Below are 12,279 nucleotides of genomic sequence, written 5' to 3'. Positions count from 1 at the left end.
GGGGACGCGACGAATCGGTTGAGTCCAGACAAGAGCGGGCCGTAGCAGTTATCCTTCTCGCTGATCAACTTGAATGAAGAAAACCATTCGTCTTTCTTCTTTGGCAGGCAACAATAAAATCGTGCGGCTTGGCGATTTAGTCAGCTGACTTCAGATAAGAGCGGGTCGTAGCAGTTATCCTTGCTGGAAGCTTGGACGAAGGAACCGTTTGTGTTCCTCTCCTGCAGGCAAACAAAGAGTCGCGCGGTTGTGGCGATCTTCTCAGCATCCGAAATAATAAAAGAAAAAGGCGAGTCGCTGAAAAAGGAGGGAAAACAGTCTGTCTCTCGTCCAGCGAGTTTGGGGAAAAGACTGCGGCCTAAGACAAAGGAAACGCTGCAGACGTTAAAAGTTTGCCTCCTGTTGCAGCGGGGTGCTGCGGTGGAGGAGCTCACCCCCTGTTGCAACTGTGTGTTGCCATGGAAGAGAAAGTTTTTAAGGTGGCGCCGGGTTTTATACCTCACAGCTGTCTCTCAGGGACCCCCTGGGGTCCTTGTGGTTGTCAGCCAATAGGAGAGTTAGTGTGACCACAGCTAGCAGGCCTTCCACCACTGCTAACTGGGCTTTTTTTTACCATCACTAGCTGGGCTACCTCCACACCAGGCCAGGCTCCCACCACAACCAGCTGGGGCCCCACCACAACTAGCTGAGCTTCCACCATTGCCAGCTGAGCTACAGCTACACCAGGCTGGACTGCAAACCGGGCTCCCACCACAGCTAGCAGGCCTTCCACCACTGCTAACTGGGCTTCTACCACAACTACCTGGGCTTCCACCACTGCTAGCTGAGCTACAGTTACACCAGGCTGGACTGCTAACTGGGCTTCCACCACAGCTAGCAGGCCTTCCACCACTGCTAACTGGGCTTTTTTTACCACCACTTGCTGGGCTACCACCACACCAGGCCAGGTTCCCACCACAACCAGCTGGGCCACCACCACCACCACAACTAGCTGAGCTTCCACCACTGCTAGTTGAGCTACAGCTACACCAGGCCAGACTGCTAACTGGGCTTCCACCACAGCTAGCAGGCCTTCCATCAAAGCAATTTGAGCTTCTACCACCACTAGCTTGGCTGCTACTACACCAGACCAGGCTACCACCACACCAGGCCAGGCTCCCACCACGGCTAGCTGAGCTACAACTACACCCGGCTGGACTGCTAACTGGGCTCCCACCACTGCTAACTGGGCTTCTACCACAACCAGCTGAGCTACCACCACAACTAGCAGGGCTTACACCAGTGCCAACTGGCCCTTTACCACCACTAGCTGGGCTACTACTACTACCACAAGATCCACAAGCCTCTTCATCAAGTACGTCAAATACAACAAAGACATTACCACCTGGGACTGTTGTTAGGTTGAGTGAGTCTTTGTCCCTGACTATCATAAATCAAAAGCAACAAATTAATAAGGCCATTAGTAAATATCGCAAATATAAGTTCTTTCAAACCCTCAACCATGCTCGAGTCATATGGGACCAAAAAGCTAAACCAAGGGGCCTACTGGGTGGTCACCTGAATATTATAAGTATTGTATCAAAATGCGACCAAGTGCAGCATCTGCTAGCTGAGTCGAACCTAGAGTTTTTATGTTTATCTGAAACATGGCTTCATGCCAGATCTCCACTGGCTGGGTTACATATACCAGGTTACAACATTTTTAGAAAAGATAGGTCTGAGGGTAGAGGAGGAGGGGTGATATTTTATATCAGGGATCACATAAAATGTAAACAGATTCACTGGTCATGTGTGAACAATCTGGAATGTCTAGGTGTTAACATAACACTCTCCCCACAAATGTCTTTCATATTGATTGGGATCTATAGACCTCCATCAGCCCCCAGTATTTTTTATGAGCAATTGCAGGCCATTCTCAAAGAATGTAATTTTAAGAAAGAAATCATTTTACTTGGGGATTTTGATGTAAACTGGAATGACAGAATAAGCAGGAAACAACTTAAGTCACTTACAGACAGACTCGACCTTTCACAACTTAATAAGGAGCCTACTAGAATAAGTAGCTCATCAGAAACATGCATAGATCTGGTTTTTAGCAACAAAGGAGAAAGAATACAAAAAATATACAATATGGTTACAGGTCTATCTGATCATAACCTAATACTCTTCTCAAGAAAACCTTCCAAAAATAGGTTCAATAATCCCACTTGTAAAAAAAACAGAACGAATAAGGATACCTAAGAGTGAAATGAACAACTTAGAAAATGCCATAAATCGAATAAATTGGTCTGATCATCTTACTCATGAACATGTTGACGACAACTGTAATACATTTATGACAGTAGTTCAACAAACTATGAACGGTTTCATGAGAAAGATTAAATTGAAACCAAGAAAAATATATCACCTTCCATGGCTAAATAGTGAAATATGGTCACTGATGAAACAGCGGGATCATGCACTTAAGATTGCCCTAAAGACAAAAACAACACATAACAGACAAATATTCACTTCTCTCTGAAACAAAGTCACTAAAGAAATCAGGAATGCAAAGGCAAAGTTTTTCATTAATGCAATAAGTAATGCAAGAGGCAATGCAAAGGAGATTTGGACAAACATAAAGAAACTAACGGGACAGAATGCTGCAAATAAGAACATTAAGGAGCTGCAGCTAAATGAAAGTATAACTCAAGATTCAAATGAGATTGCAACAGCCCTAAATTCATACTTTATAGATTCTGTAAAGAACCTGACTCATAAAGTTATTTATTTAACACAACCAAATAGGACTCTGAACACTGCTGCTGCAGTTTTTAATCTGAAAGAAGTGACACAATTAGAGGTTGATAGAATTATCTGTGGTCTTAAGAATTCCAGAGCCAAAGATGCATTTGATATGGACACTATGTTACTTAAAACTCTTAAACAACCTCTTATTGCTCCAATCACTAGTATTATTAACCAATCGATAAATGAAGGTACTTTCCCTAATTCCTGGAAATCCGCAGTCATTACACCTATTTTTAAATCAGGAGACACTACAATAATAAGTAACTACAGACCAATAAGCATTCTCCCGGTAGTCTCCAAAATAGCTGAAAAATTAGTGGCTGAACAGCTTATTGTGCACTTAAATAACAGTCCATACACCTTAAATGAAATGCAGTTTGGCTTTAGGAAAGCCAACTGCCAACTGAGACGGCCATTTGCTATCTCTTGGAAAACATGAAATCAAAATTAGATGCAGGTGGCGTCATAGGAGCTGTCTTTCTTGACTTGCGCAAGGCATTTGACACTGTAAATCAACATTTTAATGACTAAATTATCTTATTTTAATTTCTCCTTGGCTTCAATGAAATGGATAGAGTTATACATTACACAGAGAAAACAGTGTGTTAAAGTACACAACACTACATCTGCAATTTTAGAAAATTCTCTTGGTGTACCTCAAGGTTCAGTCTTGGGACCTGGATTTTCTTTTTAATATGCTCAACAACTTGCCTACTTAAGGCAAAAAGCTACACAAAGCCACCAAGGAGCTGGTTGAGGAGACAGAGAAAGCAAGTTTCTGGCTTTAGCTGAGGAGGTGGGGCAGAGCATGGGGAGTGAGCAACTCCTGAGAAAGGCTAGCTGCGGGGGGTGACTGGGAGACGTCCCTGTTCACTGCCCCGCCACCAGGAGATGTTCTGGGCTAAGGGGCAAACATCTGTGAATGGTGGTCCCCAGCTGATGACCCCGTAGCTAGCATAAAGGGCACGGGTGGAGGTGCGGCAGGCCCAGAGCCTAGCAGGTGAGAACACCTACCTGTTCAAACCAATTGCTGCTTATCTAGCTTACTAGCTACTCAAGGTGCTTTACACTACATTCAGTCACTTTTACCCATTCACACACATTCATACACTGATGGCAGAGGAGCCGTCTGCACATCAGGAGCTACAAATTCACAAGCCGATTGCTCATGGGACAACATGATGTTATGTGTTTTGTAGACATGTCCCAATATTTTGGGAGAAAAATTATGTCTCTACCAAAATGTTTAACAAAATCATCCACATTATCTTTTGATTGAAGTCATGGTGAATAGTACCGTCCATATGCAAACCTATGCCCTTGGTATACTCATTTAGGGGCTGGCTAATTAGCGAGCTAGCTTGCTAAATCCACCGTGATTTCATGCTGCTGATACAGAAAATAAAAAGCACCACATGAACTTGTGGCCTTGGCCCATCCTGATTTAACATGAAGCCAGTCTTTGCTGTTTTGAAATTAGCGTTCATGGTGGGTTGTTTATGGGGGTTCACTGGTGATGAATGGTGACCAAACCTCTCTTCATATTCTTCACCTGACTCCAGATGGTAACTTACGCTGCAGAGCTAACCTGCTCCGGAGCAGGTTATGTTCCTGATAAGAGATCAACGCGTAGAAAAAAAAAGAAGCTTGGTGGATCATGGATCGGGTCTCTTAGGAGAACTAGAGTGTTCAGAGACCAGCAAAACCCTTTTTCTTTCCCTGACGGTGTTTTACAGTATATGAGAGATACAGATTCTAATCGGAGGGAATGACTTAACTTTGTCAGCGTACAGCCTACCGACCACTTTGAATTATGTTTTTATTAGTGCTGTCAAAATTAACGCGTTAATCTTTGCGTTAATTATGAAATATTTAACGCGTTAATTTTTTTTAACGAAATTAACGCAGCTGTGTTTTGTTTACTTCCCGTGGCGGCTGACGTAAGACCTATGACGACGTGTGCCGCAAAGCCGTTAGCCATTAGTTTTTAACGGAGTTCAGCGTAAGATTTTGGCTGAGGCTGCAGCATCAGCGGGGAGGGGGGGGATCGTGGCAAGCGATGGCCGAGCAGTTTTTTTTTATTATCCAGGTAATTTGTCTGCGTGAGAAACACTAGATGTGGCGTGTGCTGCTTTGTCCTCTGACAATGTAAACAGACTGGTCTGTCTCAGTAACGGGCTGAATGTTAAGGAGGACTAAGCTGACTTGTTCTATGGAGTGAAAAGGATTTATCATTCTGACTTCACAGCAGAATATTTCCTTGTTCTTTTTTCCACATTTGCATGTTCTATTGTGGACCTTTTTGAATGTTCTTGAATGGCCTTGATGGTTTTTTTGGAAATCTGTAGTTCACATGAGAGAATCTGTGCTTAAAGTTAAAAAAGCTGCTATTTAACAATAGTATTTGAATTTAAATACTTCCTTTGTGTTGATTCTATATTAATTCCATTATTTTACATTTAAATATCCATTAGAACATACTTTATTCTTAAGAAGAAAAGCGATTAATTGCGATTAATTAGTTATTTTTTTTAATCGATTGACAGCACTAGTTTTTATATTTATTTTATTTGCTCCCAAGTCCGTTTTACACCACTGGGATTGCAGCTGAAAGAATGAGGCTGATATTGTCATACACCACACCATAAAAATACATCTAAGCAACACATTAATTTGTTAAAGTTATTTTTTGGGCTTTTATTGCGGGAGGACAACGTGAGAGTTAAAGGGACGAGAGAGAGGGACGACATGATTTAAAAGACGGCAGCAGGATGGATTCGAACCCGGGACTGCTGTAGGGAGCCTGTACATGGGGCGGTAACTCTACCACTGAGCTATCAGCACAGTTAACTGATAGAATTAATCAGTCAGGTCTAGTAGTTTCCTCATGATGGGGCAGTCATATTATACTACCAATAATACTATTAATACGACTTACCCATTCACACAGTCGGTGAGTTTTTGCCAGCTGTCCTTCCTGCATGTTACAGATGAAACTGTTGCCTTTTGCCTGTATTATATGTTTAACTTCTTCGTATTTCTGTACGATTATGGTTTGCTCCTCATACGTGAAATATGCCGCTCCGCTGCCCGTAGACTGATCCAATGATTGGGCAAATGCTGCAAACCTCTTTCATGTGCACGCGCTCCTGCTGGAAAGGGAAACCCTGGTTGACTTACCGTGTTGATAACCAGCTTCGTGTGACCGCTTATCTCTGATTGCCTTTGTTAGGGTTACTTAAGCTGGATAACTGGAAGATACCTGGTATGTTGAACTCGCTGAGTAGTAGGCTACAGGCCTCTGACTAATGTGACTCATCTCGGCTGTGTGTGATTGTGTTCACCTGACTCGTGGCAGGTCCTCTCGTCCTATTAACTCCATCAGCTGTGTGTTTCCAGCCAATCGCAGGTGAGTTAAACTCTGCAGACCAATCAGAGGCAGAGAGGACAGCTGATTGGACGACAGGTCACTGCAGAAAGGTACAGACAAGATATTCAATCATTTTCATGTTTTCTACCTGATGTCATTGAACAGTGGTGGAATGTAACTAATCATTTACTCAAGTACTGTCTACTTTAACAAACATTGAGGTTTTTCCTCTTAAAATACTGAACTTTTTACCTTTGTAATTCCTCATTGATGTAAATGTTTATGCACAAATATCTGTTTTAAGAAACAACCTGAATTCTCCTGAGATTTATTTCCAGGAAGCAATAAGTCAAGCAAATTTCAATGTAATAATGATTTGTTTTTTGTTGTTGTTTGATTCTCCAAACTCATTTAAGAGAGGTCAGTGTTGAGCTTTTTACTCAAACCACAACAGCTCTTCTCACTTGTTGGTTTTGGTTCCGGTTCATTGATACTGAGCCATGTTTCATAACAGCCCGCAAAGAAACATAGGTGATGACATGGGTATGTCGTCTGGTTACTCACAGATTGATGAGAGCAGGCAGAGCAGAGAAGGAGTTTGGTTTCACTGATGACAATCTGTTCCACGATAAATCGCTACAGAGAGAGAAAGGGAGGAATTAGGGATTAAAACCAGCTACTATCTACTGACCTGAGTGGACACATGTCAATCTGGCAACACGGTTGGCTAATCCAAAAATGAGCAAAGAGGTGGAATGTGGCTGAAGTCGAGGCGACCGAATGAAGTCTGGTTTCTGAGAGACACCCAGCTAGCCAGCTATATGCATAGTTAGCTACCTAGCTAACTATTTTGCTTAGGAAGGTTCCTAACTGAAGAAGTGACCCTGAAGTAAACAAGTGGCCGCCATGATAAGAGCCGTTCAGATTCTCTAAATGCAAAGGAAAGGAGCTCCAATGCTTCCTTTCAGATCTCCTTTAGCATCGGATGCAACGGACCTTCCTATGCGAAAGGAAAGGAGATCATGCCGACCCACAATGTTTTGCGAGAGCAACATTTAAAGCCTCAGCCGTTCATGAAAACAAACGATATGTGCATTTGCATATTTAACAATGACTTTCATGCAGACATATAGTAATTGGAATTGTGTGTGGACAGTGATAATAATTTAATGGTGTTTTTATTTATTTCAATCATGTTACAAACTTGACAAAAGCGAAACCACAAATGAAATGTAAATACAGCAACAGTCAACAGGAAGGAGGAGCTGCTGGACTGAAGCCGGTCAGTGAACCAGCTGTTTATAAAACCAACAACATGGGGAGAAGTGGACGATGTGCTTTTTTTTTTTAACAAATGTTTTCTTGAGCACCAAAAAAAAAAAAGTAGCTTTTCCCCACCTCCCTCCCACCCTCGACCACCCCACCCCTCCCTCACCCTTTCGGCCTCGGGCTACAAGCACAAACAAACGCACTGGAGAAGAAAAAAAAACATGAGACATTAACGAATATAAATAAATAATAAATGGTTAATAGTTATAGTGAGTAGAAGGAGGGAAGATAGTTATAATATATATAGTTATAATAGTTATAAATATAGTAATATAGTTCAGTCAGTCATTTGGTTCATCAGGCATAACATCTATCGTGTCCATTAGAGATATAAATGGCCTCCATGTTTTTTCAAAGTTCTTTGGGGAACCTCTCAGCGAGAACCTCAGCTTTTCCAGCGCCACATTATACATAACGTCCTTGATCCATCAGTCATAGGATGCAGGCAGGACATGTTTCCAGTTTAGGAGGATTAGGCGTCTGGCCAGCAGGGTACTAAAGGCCATGGCGTGGCGGCACGCAACTGGAAGTCCCTTACCCATTGGGATACCAAAAATGGCGGAAAGGGGATCTGGAGCTATCACAACATTATAGGCTTTTGCAATGTGTCAAAAATTCTGGACCAGTAGTTTGACAGTTTGGGGCATGACCAAAACATATGAACAAGATTTGCAGGGGATTGACCACATCTGTTACAAACATCCTGGACATTGGGATATATCTTAGACAATCTATGGTTAGTGTAATGAATTCTATGTATGATTTTACACTAAATCAGTCCATGCCGGGCACAAACAGAGGAATTGTGAACAAGATCAAGGATATTTCCCCACTGCTGATCATCAATACTTAGCCCCAAATCCTGCTCCCATGCCTCTCTAGTATGACGGGGAAAAGCTGAGCTGGTGGACTCCATAGAACCATTGATGCATGAAATAATCCTCTTCTGGTCAGGGTTCATCGTGAGAAGTGTGTCAATTAGTGTTTTTGGTGGACAATTTGGAAAGTTGGGATACCGTTTCTGAATGAAATGTCTAATTAAAAAAAAAAACGAAAAAGGTACAGGCAGCTGGAATTTGGTTGACAAGTCATTAAAGGACATGACTATTTCCCTGTCGTAAAGATCGTTGAGTGAGACAATACCCCTGTCGGACCAAAGTTGAAATGCGGAGTCCGTATTGGCTGGTATAAAATGGTGATTATTGATTATCGGGGCAAGTGTGGAGGATCTGTGAAGGCCAAAATGATCTCTGAATTGCTTTCAGCAGTCAGAGGTATATAAGTCAGAATAGAATTTTGCAAATGTTTTGTTAATGGTTAATTTACGTCGCCCGGAATGGCGTCACCGGGGCCCCACCCTGGAGCCAGGCCCGGGGTTGGGGCTCGCAGGGGAGCGCCTGGTGGCCGGGTCTCTGCCCTCCCTCCAGTAGACTCACCACCCGCAGGAGGGTTCAGAAGGGGCGGGTGCGGTGTGTTTTGGGTGGCTGTCCTGGGCGGGTGCCCCGGCGACCCAATCCCCGGACAGTGACACTAGCCATGGGGACATGGAATGTCACCTCACTGGGGGGGAAAGAGCCTGAGCTAGTACGGGAGGTAGAGCGCTACTGGCTAGAGATAGTCGGGCTCACCTCCATGCACAGTCTGGGCTCTGGAACCCAACTCCTTGAGAGAGGCTGGACTCTCTTCTACTCTGGAGTTGCCCGCGGTGAGAGGCGCCGAGCTGGTGTGGGCTTACTCATAGCTCCCCAGCTCAGCCGCCATGTGTTGGAGTTTTCCCCAGTGAACGAGAGGGTCGTTTCCCTGCACCTTCGGGTCGGGGATAGGTCTCTCACTGTTGTTTCGGCCTATGGGCCAAACGGCAGTGCAGAGTACCTGGCCTTCTTGGAGTCCTTGGGAGGGGTACTGGAGAGTGCTCCAACCGGGGATTCCAGGCCATACTGGCCGTATGTCTTGGACACTCGGGTGAAGAGAGGGGCTGATCCGCTGGCGGGGGAGGAAGCTGGACAGACTTGGCAGACCCAAACGTGCTGTGAGGGTCTGCTGGGAACGTTTGGTGGAACCCTCCGTTGGGGAGGTCTTCAACTCCCACCTCGGGAGAGCTTTGACCAGATCCCGAGGGAGGCTGGGGACATTGAGTCCGAATGGACCTTGCTCTCTTCAAAAAGGGGGACCGGAGGGTGTGTTCCAACTATCGAGGGATCACACTCCTCAGCCTCCCTGGGAAAGTCTATTCCAGGGTACTGGAGAGGAGAATTCGGCCGATAGTCGAACCTCAGATTCAGGAGGAACAATACGGTTTTCGTCCTGGCCGTAGAACACTGGACCAGCTCTATACCCTCCGCAGGGTGCTCGAGGGTTCATGGGAGTTTACCCAACCAGTCCACATGTGTTTTGTGGACCTGGAGAAGGCATTCGACCGTGTCCCTCGTGGCATTCTGTGGGAGGTACTTCAGGAGTACGGAGTCAGGGGCCCTCTGCTAAGGGCTGTACGGTCCCTGTACGACCGGAGCAGGAGCTTGGTTCGCATTGCCGGCAGTAACTCAGACCTGTTCCAGGTGCATGTTGGACTCCGGCAGGGCTGCCCTTTGTCACCAGTTCTGTTCATTATTTTTATGGACAGGATTTCTACGCGCAGCCATGGGATCTGGTTCGGGAGCCACTGGATTTCAACCCTGCTCTTTGCGGACGATGTGGTCTTGTTGGCTCCTTCGAGCCAAGACCTCCAGCATGTCCTGGGGCGGTTTGCAGCCGAGTATGAAGCAGCTGGGATGAGGATCAGCACCTCCAAATCTGAGGCCATGGTTCTCGACCGGAAAAAGGTGGCTTGTTCCCTCCAGGTTGGGAGAGAGTTCCTGCCTCGAGTGGAGGAGTTTAAGTATCTTGGGGTCTTGTTCACGAGTGAGGGAAGGATGGAACGGGAGATTGACAGGCGGATTGGTGCAGCGGCTGCAGTAATGCGGTCGCTGTATCGGTCCGTCGTGGTGAAGAGAATTTACCGGTCAATCTACGTTCCTACCCTCACCTATGGTCATGAACTTTGGGTCGTGACCGAAAGAATAAGATCCCGGATACAAGCGGCCGAAATGAGCTTCCTCCGCAGGGTGGTGGGGCGCTCCCTTAGAGATAGGGTGAGGAGCTTCATCATGCGGGAGGAGCTCAGAGTAGAGCCGCTGCTCCTCCACATCGAGAGGAGCCAGTTGAGGTGGCTCGGGCATCTGTACCGGATGCCCCCTGGACGCCTCCCTCGGGAGGTGTTCCAGGCATGCCCCACCGGGAGGAGACCCAGAGGGGAAGACCCAGGACACGCTGGAGGGACTATGTCGACCGGCTGGCCTGGGAACGCCTTGGGGTCCTCCCGGAGGAGCTAGAGGAAGTGTCCGGGGAGAGGGAAGTCTGGGCGTCCTTGCTCAGGCAGCTGCCCCCGCGACCTGGCCCCGGATAAGCGGAAGACAATGGATGGATGGATGGATGGATTTCGTTAATGGTTGTTGAGTCTGAAAAGACAGCACCTGATGGGGATTTAATACTAGGAATAAACCTGGACGCTGCTGCAGCTCTGGCCTGCTGAGCCAGAAGCCTACCAGCTTTGTCATTCAAAAATACGTTGTCTTGACTTAAGTAACTGTAGTTCAGCTTTGTTTGTTGTTAAAAGGTCAAACTCTGTTTGAAGCTGCAGTCGTGTTTTGTAAAGTGATGGGTCTGGGTGACCAGCATAGCTGTCATCGATCTCCTTAAGTTTCTGCGATATTTCAAATTCTCGTGATCTCTCTTTCTTTCTTGAGTGGGTCGTATAAGATATTATATGACCCCTAAGGAATGCTTTGAGGGTTTCCCACAAAGTTCCTCTTGCCAAGTCAGGTGTATCATTCATTTAGAAAAAGAACAAAATGTTTGATTTCAAAAGGTTTGTGAAAGAGTCATCCGCTAATAAATTTGAGTTTCCACTGTTTAAGAATGGGGGTACGATTGGGGAATATTATATCTAAAGAAGTGGGAGCATGATCAGAAATTACAATACTGTGGTAGTCACATGAGTGTATATATTGAAGTAATCTGTTGTCCAGGAGAAAAAAGTCTATTCGGGAGTATGTATGGTGTACATGCGAGAAAAATGAAAACGATTTTTTGTCTGGAAATGTATGCCTCCATGGATCGGACAGGCCCAGCTCCCCAGTAAAGGACTTTAATGATTTGGCGGAGTTGGTTAAAGAATATGGTCTGGTAGAACACCTGTCCAGGTCCCCATTCTGTACCAAGTTAAAGTCCCCACCAATAATGACATGGTAAGACTCAACATCGGGGATGGAGGTAAAGAGCCTCAATCGCTCGTCATCCCAATTGGGTGCATAAATGCTCACCAAGACGACCCAGGTATTGTACAATTTGCCTGTCACCATAACAAACCGTCCATTGGGGTCAGCTACAACATTTTCTTCCTCAAATGAAATATTGTTGCGAATTAAAATTGCAGCACCCCTGGCTCTTACTCCAAACTTTGAATGATATAAGTGGCTAAAGCAGCCCCTTTTGATGCGTAGTGTCTCCCCGTTACGAAGGTGTGTCTCCTGTAAAAAGACGACATCTCCGCCAAGATCCTGAAGATGGGAAATTACCTTATTTATCTTAGTTACTTTGTTCGCCCCCTTAACGTTCCAAGATAGGAATCGAATGTTGTTATTTACACCCGGCATATTTGAAACTTAATGTACATTTGGCTCTGTATCAATCGTATTGTGTAACTTAACATCTGTATTGTGAGAAAAAAAGAAAAGCTGCAAAGCTGAGGAGAG

General features: G+C 45.2%; 1 protein-coding gene across 1 annotated transcript in view; it reads right to left on the bottom strand.

Annotated features, from left to right (window-relative positions):
- The window catches only part of LOC311031893 (leucine-rich repeat-containing G-protein coupled receptor 5A-like), a gene marked incomplete at its 5' end in the record, with an annotated part of 148,023 nt that overhangs the window by 17,435 nt on the left and 118,309 nt on the right, over nucleotides 1-12,279 (bottom strand). The window contains 2 exons of the mRNA XM_084038449.1: nucleotides 6,135-6,260; nucleotides 6,725-6,796. Coding sequence (XP_083894575.1) covers nucleotides 6,135-6,260; nucleotides 6,725-6,796 — 198 coding nt within the window. The remainder of the gene's footprint in view (nucleotides 1-6,134; nucleotides 6,261-6,724; nucleotides 6,797-12,279) is intronic.

This window comes from Eutrigla gurnardus (assembly GCF_963514095.1).
Source record: "Eutrigla gurnardus genome assembly, chromosome: 21".
Lineage (NCBI taxonomy): Eukaryota > Metazoa > Chordata > Actinopteri > Perciformes > Triglidae > Eutrigla > Eutrigla gurnardus.
Note: the sequence above shows the minus strand (reverse complement) of the source record. Positions and strands in the feature narration are given on the sequence as shown.